Source organism: the organism of the source record quoted next, assembly GCF_019968955.1.
Source record: "MAG: Porospora cf. gigantea A chromosome Unknown PgA_NODE_33_length_63011_cov_353.023, whole genome shotgun sequence".
NCBI lineage: Eukaryota > Apicomplexa > Conoidasida > Eugregarinorida > Porosporidae > Porospora > Porospora cf. gigantea A.
The window spans coordinates 53,733-63,011 of NW_027151630.1; the positions used below are offsets into that span (position 1 = coordinate 53,733).

General features: G+C 54.4%; 5 protein-coding genes across 9 annotated transcripts; 4 read left to right on the plus strand and 1 right to left on the minus strand.

Moving 5' to 3' along the window:
• Positions 1–63: 63 nt before the first annotated feature.
• Positions 64–3,248, plus strand: KVP18_001978 (uncharacterized protein; the record flags this gene model as incomplete). Of its 2 annotated transcripts, XM_067952524.1 has the most annotated exons (3): positions 64–197; positions 226–577; positions 606–3,248. In XM_067952524.1, 3 exons carry the CDS (start codon positions 64–66, stop codon positions 3,246–3,248), a joined length of 3,129 nt encoding a protein of 1,042 aa, XP_067809509.1. The 2 variants fall into 2 exon arrangements, with proteins under 2 accessions (XP_067809509.1, XP_067809510.1); XM_067952525.1 differs by lacking the exons at positions 64–197; positions 226–577 and having other exon boundaries at positions 600–3,248.
• An 18-nt stretch (positions 3,249–3,266) lies between these two features.
• KVP18_002001 (uncharacterized protein) lies at positions 3,267–4,532 on the plus strand (the record flags this gene model as incomplete). 2 transcript variants are annotated; one of them, XM_067952564.1, is made up of 1 exon in its annotated part: positions 3,267–4,532. In XM_067952564.1, the coding sequence occupies one exon, from the start codon at positions 3,267–3,269 to the stop codon at positions 4,530–4,532; it is 1,266 nt and encodes a 421-aa protein (XP_067809549.1). The 2 variants fall into 2 exon arrangements, with proteins under 2 accessions (XP_067809549.1, XP_067809550.1); XM_067952565.1 differs by having other exon boundaries at positions 3,303–4,532.
• Positions 4,533–4,556: 24 nt separating this feature from the next.
• KVP18_001982 (uncharacterized protein) lies at positions 4,557–5,795 on the plus strand (the record flags this gene model as incomplete). 2 transcript variants are annotated; one of them, XM_067952531.1, is made up of 2 exons in its annotated part: positions 4,589–4,607; positions 4,636–5,795. In XM_067952531.1, 2 exons carry the CDS (start codon positions 4,589–4,591, stop codon positions 5,793–5,795), a joined length of 1,179 nt encoding a protein of 392 aa, XP_067809516.1. The 2 variants fall into 2 exon arrangements, with proteins under 2 accessions (XP_067809515.1, XP_067809516.1); XM_067952530.1 differs by having other exon boundaries at positions 4,557–5,795.
• Positions 5,796–5,838: 43 nt separating this feature from the next.
• KVP18_002005 (uncharacterized protein) lies at positions 5,839–7,252 on the plus strand (the record flags this gene model as incomplete). Of its 2 annotated transcripts, XM_067952569.1 has the most annotated exons (2): positions 5,839–7,136; positions 7,165–7,252. In XM_067952569.1, 2 exons carry the CDS (start codon positions 5,839–5,841, stop codon positions 7,250–7,252), a joined length of 1,386 nt encoding a protein of 461 aa, XP_067809554.1. The 2 variants fall into 2 exon arrangements, with proteins under 2 accessions (XP_067809554.1, XP_067809555.1); XM_067952570.1 differs by lacking the exon at positions 7,165–7,252 and having other exon boundaries at positions 5,839–7,140.
• Positions 7,253–7,333: 81 nt separating this feature from the next.
• Positions 7,334–8,554, minus strand: KVP18_001996 (uncharacterized protein; the record flags this gene model as incomplete). Its single annotated transcript, XM_067952557.1, has 1 exon — positions 7,334–8,554. The coding sequence occupies one exon, from the start codon at positions 8,552–8,554 to the stop codon at positions 7,334–7,336; it is 1,221 nt and encodes a 406-aa protein (XP_067809542.1).
• Positions 8,555–9,279: the final 725 nt, after the last annotated feature.

Genomic DNA, 9,279 nt, shown 5'->3' on the forward strand with positions numbered 1-9,279 from the left:
CACGCGCCACCGACAATCTCAGGTGCGAGGCTACAGGCCGTAAGAGACGCATGCACGTATTTAATGCCCTTTGAGAGGTTGAACTCAGTGCGACGACGGCTTCTCGCACCGCCGTCGACCCAGAAGGTCAGCCTGCCGGTATTGGTCAAGCCGGCCGCAGAGGTGCTGCCTTTGGCCTTGGCAAGCTTCGTTACCTGGTAGGACGCATCTGTGATGAGAACGTAGCACGCAGCACGTATCTCGCTACGGCAAACTAGGTCACCTTTGTGTGGAGTGTCTCGCCTGCAGGCTGGAGTCAGCGGAGTGCTTGGACGTCGCCAAGGCCGAAATCGTGGCAGAGTTTACAGCGTTCGTGGAGCAAGCGGACACAGCTGCTGGAATCCTTTGCGGGTGGATTTTGAAGACACGCTTGCTTCCGGCATGCTTGGCGCTGCCCACCTCCTCTCCCACGTCACTCGCGTGCGCCAAGCAGCTGCTTCGCCTGCTGTTGGTGAAGGTTGGCAGTCCGAAGTCTCAGGACTTGGCGCAGGTGGTTGAGATGACCGGCATGCAGATCGTCACCGCACTACTGGAATCAGTGAGGGCCTTGATATCATGAGATGCAGTGCCTGCCTGGTCTCATCGGACCGTCCCTGTGGTTGTCGCTCCTCAAGGAGGCGACTTGTTTGGAGATTCTGATGACCAACAAGCAGAAGTGCGCGGAGGGCCTACTACAGGTCGCCAGCACATTGCAACCCGACTCCCCGATGTCATTCGCATGCGATGTGGCGGGCCTTCTCGAGATCTACCTCATACCAGCATATGCGTCACGGCTACTTGACGTAGCGTGTCGACTGCCTCCAGCACCTGCAGACCATCTTCTCCGTTTGATCCCAGGAGCGCTGCAGTCCACGGAAAGGGTGGATATCGGGCTTGAGGCCATCTCCGGTCTCTCCCGCCTCATAAATCGCGCCCTGCTACACAGCGCTGATCTGGGTCTCAGCATTGTTCACGCTCTCGCAGAAACACTGACGCCAGACGACTTCCGAGACATGGAAGAGTCAGCCAACGTTGTGGGCTGGTGCCTACAGTACGTGCGACCACTGAGTCTCGCGCAGTGGGAAGACATGGCACCCACGGTGGAGAAGCTAGCCTCCATGCTGACGGTGGTGGAGAGCTGCTGTCCTGGCGTAGGAACCCGGCATCTCGCAGATTGGACCATCCAGGCTGTCTCATTGGTCGCTGCAGGCAACGTGGTGTCGCCAACAATAGCCTACAGTCTCGACCTCATGCTGGACCTGGTCTCCGAAGATTTATCAATTCCCTTCCCGAGACGGGTCTTGTTCGACCTTTGTGAGCAGGCTTGGGCGTCTGGTGAGGTGCAGGAACGGCTTGTGGCGCTTGTTCTGAGGCACACTGTTTGTACTGAAGCAGAATTGCTTCAAGTACTCCGCCTCCTTCGAGATTTGGGCGGCGCGGACACAACTTTGATCTTGAGGTGTGGTGCCAGCCTGCAAACTACCAACGTCGAGGCGCTTCAGACGCTGCTTGAAACCAGCGGCTCACTGACTCCTGAGGACGCTGGGTGCGTAGTACAGCGCGTCATCCAGCAGCTGCCGGATGATATGACATTCTCCCCGTCACAGGTCACTATGGTTTGGCGAGGACTCGTGCATGCCGACCCATCAGCTCTCTCTGCGTGGATAAGGAGGGAGTTGGGTAGGGAACTTCTATCGGGGGAGGCATGGGCGCTGACAGGAATAGGGTTCTGGCAAGCGGTCCTCTATCCATGGTCGTCGGCGATGGTCAACTACCTAGCCTGCCAATTGCTTTTGGATTCGGGCTACGGCCAGCCTTTGGATCGGGCTGAGGTCCTTGACGCAATCCGCCTCTTGCAGTGGACCTGGCAGCGTTGCGGTCTTCAGTTGAACGGATCCCCTCCCGTTCTTCGCCGGCAACCCTTCGTTTTGCTGCTGCTTCCCCGCCTTATGACCGACGATGCTGCCCTCTGTATTGATTGGGCCTTGGCGACCTTTCAGGCTCCGGTGGACCTTCCGGATCCAGATTTCTCAATGAGTGAGGAGCTGCTGGTACTCTGGAGGGAACGCGTGCCAATAGTGCATCCAGCCGTGGTTTGGTTTGACTTGGCTGTGACGGGTGTGGTTTTAGGGGGCCGCGCGCCTTCTCTGGCTGTGACGCCAGAGCTACCATCTGGCCTGCATCAACAGGACTCCACGTGTATCAAGCAGAGCTACCACAAATTGGAACTTCATTGTCAGCAGTTAGCTGCGAAATCCAGCGACTACCTTCGAGACGAGGATCTTCACACAGCTGAAGCCCTCCTCCAGACATTTCACACAGCAGAACCCAGCAATACCCTTGACGCGAGCGCCCCTCTAAACCGCTTCCGTTTGCTGAAAGGCCTGAAGGACAATACAAAAGCGGATGCTGTCGCTGCAGTCAGTCGAGTACTGCGGCAGCAGCTGGAGATTGGGACTGCACTCCTCCTCCCGTTCATCTCCGGATTCATCGAGATGGTTTGGGAGAAAAGTGTTTCTTTGGTATCGAGACGGGCGTTTCAACATTTCATGTCGCGATCCCCCGATTCCCCCCAGTACCGAAGAGTCCTAGCTCTCTCTAAAGCGTTGAACTCGGACATCCCTCTGCCAGACGCAGTGAAAAACAGCATTCTCTCTACAGAATGCCGGCTCGACACCGCATTACTAGTACTCCTTGCAGACGACGACTGGAATCCGCCGTATGACGAGGTCCACCGGAGGACGACCTCCCTTCTGAATGACTGTGCCGCGGCGATCGCAGCGAACCGTGTGGAAGACCGAAGCTTTCTCCTCCTAGCTGCCCTCTTCGCTGGGAGCCAGAGTCCCATTCTCCAGCTCCGCCTCAACGCCTGCCACGCTGGAGTCCTCATACCCCATCTCACAGGCCACCTACAATCGCCTGCAGTACTACTGTTTCTCATCGCCATCCTCGGGGCTAAGTGTCCTTGGTTGCCGGTAGCCGAGCTGAAGTCTCAGACAGCTCCCGCCCTGCTTCGAGTTGCGCAGGACGTCCAATCTGTGAAAAAGCTAGCAGTCTGCTGCTTACGTCGGTTGCTGGAGGCGATTGCAGATGAAACGCCGCTCCTTGTATATAGGCTCTTCGTAGACAGTGCAGACGACTCGGATTTAGGTGACGTGCACGCTGAAGAGTTCGTCACACACATGTGCTATAAGATTTTGAAGAAGCGTCTTATCACCAGTCGTGAGTGATGTGCTCTCCGATGTCGTATGAACAAGAAGGTGTTAAAATCATTTATTCGGGACATGCTGCTCTTAAGCCCCCGTTACTACGTGGAATCGGGTCTCTACCTGACTTTAGTCAGCCTGGTCGTCATCTTTTCGGCAACGATCGTTGCCAAGGGGCTTGCAGTCACAAGAGACGACAGACATAGGAACCAATTCTCGGTGCTGGGATGGAGAATTTCATTGCCGCATACCACGACCGAGGGGCTAAAGCAGGTTTCACTGCTGACGACTGTACTTCGCCCACTGCTGCTGTCCCTGGCCATATTATCTGAAACGGTGCAAGCTTTACTGCTAAAGATACGACTTTTTTTCTTTTCCCTCGGATACGTACTCTTCTCCTTTGAGCAGCAATCTCTTCAGACCACCATAGAGGCTCAGCAGCAAGAGGATCTCAAGGATTTTGAATTGGTCGAGACTCGAACCATCTACTTCATTCGTCACGCTGAGTCGGTGTGGAATGCAGCTGTCAACCGACCAGGGTTCCTAGGGCGCATCGCTCGCACGTTCTTCCTGTGTGTTGGTGAGCTGATGCTCTCCTGCCAGAATGACAGTGTCATAGTGGACTCTCCCTTGTCGACCCTCGGAATCACGCAAGCGCAAAGACTGAACCAGTGGATACAAACGGGTGGAAAAACCGGGTCCAACAACCCCCCTAGGACCGTCTCACAAGCCATCAAAGTTCTACAGGGCGAAGTCGACTGCCGCTTGGTCTGTTCCAACCTAAGGAGGGCCATGTCTACTCTTCTGATCTGCATGCAGCCAGCCATTAACCACTGCTACAAGAAGGTTTTTATGGTTTCTGACTTGCAAGAAATAACCCGAAACCCTGATGGCCTATCCCTCTCCAACGCCAAGACCGTTCACGAACCGTCCTTCTTCGAGCGGAGCCTGCCTGTTCTGAACATTACGTCGATGTACAACACGAGCCTCGACCCGGCGTACAATCACGGGAACAAAAGCATCGTATCCAACGCGGCGGACCGTCTGTTGAGTTTCGCGGAGTGGCTGTTCAGTTCTTGTGACGAGTCCGGCAAAGTACCCATCGTGGTCGCTGGACACTCGATGGTGTTTATGCGATTCTTCCAGATGTTTGTACGTGGTGAGCACGTGGCTACGAAGTCCAAGATCGTCAACTGTGGAGTCATTCGGTTCGAGTTCCGGAAGTTTGCGAATGCCTCAGGGAGAGTTGTCTACGACGTCGAGAAGAGCAGCATCGAGAGCATTTACGGGTCATTTGTAGACAACTAGTAAAGGTTTTTTATCCCCACCGAAATGACTGCTGAAAAATCCACAAAACTCTTGCTATGCTGTTGGTCCTCTCAGGTGAGTCTGAATTCGGCCAGTCACTCAGGGCTTATCGCCGCTACCGTAGCGTTCGTGAATCCAATGAAGCACGACTTCTTCCCGGTTACGACTGGGAATTTCGACGCAACCATAGGCCGTTTTCGCCATTCATACGTCAGCGTCGTCCTCATGTACGACGAGGAGGATGAGGACTATCTAAATGGCACCTACCAGCAGGCGGCTTCAGCAATGAAGGGGATGGCAAAGTTCGGCGCTGTAGACTGCAGAGCTGACAGGGCCTTCTGCTCCGGGAAGAAGACTGAGGGACCTACACTACTGGTGTATCCGCCTAATCCTGCACCAGAACGCGTTTTGAAAAGCAACGGTCGGGACGCAATTGAAAAGGCGGTGATGAGGTCCATTCCGAAAACCAATGTTGGCGTTCTAGCGCCTACCACTTTCGACAAGTTCATCAAGGAAGGTGTTGGTGTTCCCAAGGTCTTTATTCTTTCCGAAGCCGACAAGCCCGCGGGACTCTTCCACGCTGTTGCCAACGCGTTGGCGGACCGTATGAACTTCGTGTTCGTCCCCATAAAGCAGGACGGCATGAGCGTCATCGCTGACCGCCTCCAGGTTACTAAGTTTCCGAAACTGGTGCTGGTCAAGTCTAATGATCCTCGACGTCTAGGCCCGGACTACTACTCATCCAAGTTCACATTTGGGGAGGTTTTCGAATGGCTTAACATTAGAGCGGAAACTTTTGTAAAAGGAGGCGGCTTCTCCGGAGACGCCAAGGAGGCTACGCCTAAACCCTGGCTCATGGAGGCCGTCCCCGAACTTTCGAAGTTGAGTGTGCAAGACGTCTGCCTAAAGAAAGGTCTCTGCGTCATATATCTGTCCAAGGGACCCATCCCGAAGCCAACCCTGGAAACACTCACACATTTCAGCGATGAGCATCAGGACGGCAAGTTCTCATTCATGTGGCTCGATTTGAGTCTGCATGAGGCGTGGCAAGGGTTCTTTCCCGGCGTTGAGGCAGGCTCAGTTGTGGTGTTCAACCACAAGAAACGCTTCAGGTTTATTGGGCCGCTTGAGGCCACGGATGCCAGCATTCGCCAACATCTGGACCGCATTCTTAACGGAGACGCCAAGTACACGCGCATGGCCAAGCGAACCGCAGTGCCTGCATTCACCAAGAAACCTGACAACTCGAGGTCTGATCTGTGAAGTGCGTGTCAGTGGGACATTTGGTCTATTTCTGCCCTATGCCATGCCTGTCTCTCGCAAAAATCTTGTAGAACGACTGCGATGGCCTTTACAGGCCATCACAGCCGTTGCCCTCGGCTCTATCATGTGTGCCTGTCTGCCTGAAGTTGACTCTTCTTGGCTTCTCGTAGCAAGTGCTGTGCAGTGCATCGAGCCGACGACCGGGCAGTCCATCTTCAAGAGTATCGGCCGGGCGCTTGGGGCCTGCATCGGAGGCGCGTTGGGTCTGGGAGTTTTCTATCTCGTAACGTGGAACATGACGGTCGATCTTAATACCTCCCTGGCCGGGTTTCTCATATGGTTGGGTGCGGTCAGCCTCACAGTAGCGCTGTCCGTACTCCGGCTCTACATCAAAGACTACACGTATGTAGCTTCCTACGGAGTGGCCACGGGTTGCACAGTCATTTTCGGCGCCTGGTCTGACATCAACTACGGCCGTTCCGAACGCGTCAACCGACGTGGAGTTGTAAGGATGGTGTTTATCACCTTGGGCGTCGTGCTCGCCACCTTCGTGTCCACGTGCATATTGCCGAACCGCGCCAGACCACGAATTGTCCTGGGAGTCGCGGATGTCATGCGGGGATTTGCGGAGGTTCTCGCGCCGTTGATGGTTGTTGAGCAGCATGTCACTATGCATGATCTGCCAGCGGTTGAGGACGCAAAAGCGCACATCGACGAGACTCAAGAGTACAGCGTTCGTCTGCAGTCGGCTGGGGACAAGCTAAAGAAGTTGGACGGTCTCATGACAGCTGCTCGCCATGAAATCAGTTGCCAGACCAAGAACAAGTTCGATCGCGGCCAGATGAAGCTGGTGACTCGGTCTATACGCACCGTTCACTACCAGCTCTCTGCACTGTGCTTTTCCATTCTGAGGGATCTGGAGAAGGCACAGCTTGAGTCTCCAGCGATGATGTTTGCGCATCATCGAGTCTCCATGAACGAATCGCACTCCCAGGTAACAAATGCGGTCTCGAACATCGTGGCAACCCTGGAACTAATGGCACAGGCACTTGAGGATCGCCTCCCGATGGATCCCATTTTCGCCCAACTTGGTTTCGTGGACATGAGCATTGGCTCGCTCTCACAGCTGAATCTCGAACGTCACGTGTTGCTGTCGAAGACAGTGCAGTGGTGTGCTGATGCCCTGGAGGTTCCGGATGGATCCGCCCTACGCGACACAATGCAAGCTGAGGTCCGAGACGACTCCCGCCTCTGGTCCTTTCTACAGGATGTGAGTACATTGCACACGGATGTAGACCGAACCACTTTCTGGGAAGGGTTCTTCCGGAGCACGCACCACACGTGAGCTACCAGCCTTCCTTCCACGCAGCGGCAATATAAAGCTCCAGCTGCGGAATCTCCATAGGTCTCTAGTGGAACTCGCCGTCAACCTTAATGCTGTCCTCTGGAATTTTTAAATGACTGGTCTTCCGACAGAGAACGTTTATTTCTTGACGTTCACTTTTGCAGATCTCTTACGAGATGCAGCCGCAGACAAATCATAAGCTACCGTTAAGACAATAATACAAAGGTCGCTTCTTGCCTGGTGGCTTGCGTGTCTGAGACTCCCAGCTCTCTGTTGTGGTCTCTCGAAACGCCTCTGCCTCGTTGAAAGTGGAGCTGCTGCCCATTCCAGTTGACACTGAAAGCGTTCTGAGATTCGCGCTGTGCTCACTAACCAAGCTTAGGATCCTTGGGTGCCAAATCCGAGCGAAAATGTGACACTTGCCCATTTTACACCTGCTGGCAACTCTGGCCATCCTCTCGGTGAACCATGGGGAGTAGATGACGTCTTCGATGGACCAGCGGACATCAGAATCCGGTTCTGTCAAACCCAGGAAAACTTTCCAGGCATCCCGAGTAAACCCCTTCAGCACGGCACCATTTCGGAGCCCCTCCACAGCCTCAAAAATCTTCTTGGCGGCGTCCAACCCTGAAGTGCCTTTAGGGCGGCATACAAACTTTCCGTAAAAAAGATACAGCATGTTCATGCCTAGGGCGTAGTTATCGATTTTCCGAGAGCAGTCGTGGCGTCGGTAGTCAATGATCTCTGGCGGATTTATTTCTAAAGTGCCTGGCCACTCTCGGGGGCCGTCTCGTAGCTTGGCTTCTTCTTCTGACCATCCGAAGTCGCAGACCTTCAGCCAACCATCTGCGGATGCCAGGATGTTGGTGGGCTTCAGGTCTCTATGCACCACGCCTTGCTCCTGCATAAACAGGATCGCCTGCAACAGCTGCACGAAGTAGTTGAACGCCAACGACAGGTCCAACTTCTTTGCTGGCCACAAAGGCCCGTTAGCAACCAGCTCTTGGACCAGCAACACCTGCTCTTTATTAACAATGACGGTGTGGAGGCCAACGACATTCTGGCATTGGCACTTGGCAAGGTTCTCGATCTCAGATATCATCATACTTGTCACCCGAGGGAAGTGGGAGTGGTTGAACTTGTCAAGTCCCAGTACCTTTCCAGCCTTTAGTTCCCCCTTGTCGCGGATCTTGAATACTTCCGCATACGTGCCCGACCCCAAGTTGGACGTTTCCTCAAACCGCCCCAACACCTGAGACTGTGTCCTGTGTACGGGAATTCCATGCACCCGCGATGGCAGCTTCACGTTGACCTCTTTCATGTGCCTCCGAATGAGAATCGTGCGGCTATCGGCGCGAGGATTCTCCGCGGGTCTTCGCTTCTCTGCGGGGATGCCTGATTTCACCTGCTGCATGGGCACCTCGTGTGCAAATCTGGCGTGGTGCACCACACGTCACGCACCTCGCTGCTTTGTCGCCAGTTAGGATGTTCTCCGCCACTCGACTGTTCTCAACCTCCCACACGAAATCCGGCACGTGCAGCTGATACAGTCGAAATCGTCGCTCGAACTCCTCATTGACGCGCTGTAAAACCGTTTCCAGTGCTGTTTGGTCCTTTAGGATCTGCTGCTTCGGGAATATGTAGGATATGTGTTTCTATGGTATCAAACACTGGAACGGGAGGCCTCCTGAACTGTGGCTCTTGATAATAACCGCCATGGCGCCTAGTGTTGCGGGATGTGCAGGTCAACGACCTGCACATCCCGCCACCATGACGGGATTGGTCCTTGTGTCATCACTTTTACTCTCTCCTCAAATCTTAAGTCCACTCCGCCTGCTGCACAACCAAAATCCAGCTGCGACAGACCGCTCTGTGCGAGCTGGTCAGGAGGAGTTCGACGGGCTGCCTCGATTAGGACGTTCTCCGCCACTCGACTGTTCTCAACCTCCCACACGAAATCCGGCACGTGCTGCTGATATAGTCGAAATCGTCGCTCGAACTCTTTGTTGGACTCCTCATTGATGCGCTGTAAAACCGTTTCCAGTGCAGTTCCGTCCTTTAGGATCTCCCCGTCAGGGAATACGTAGGATATGTGCTTCCATGGTATCAAACAGTGGAACGGGAGGCCTTCCTGAACTG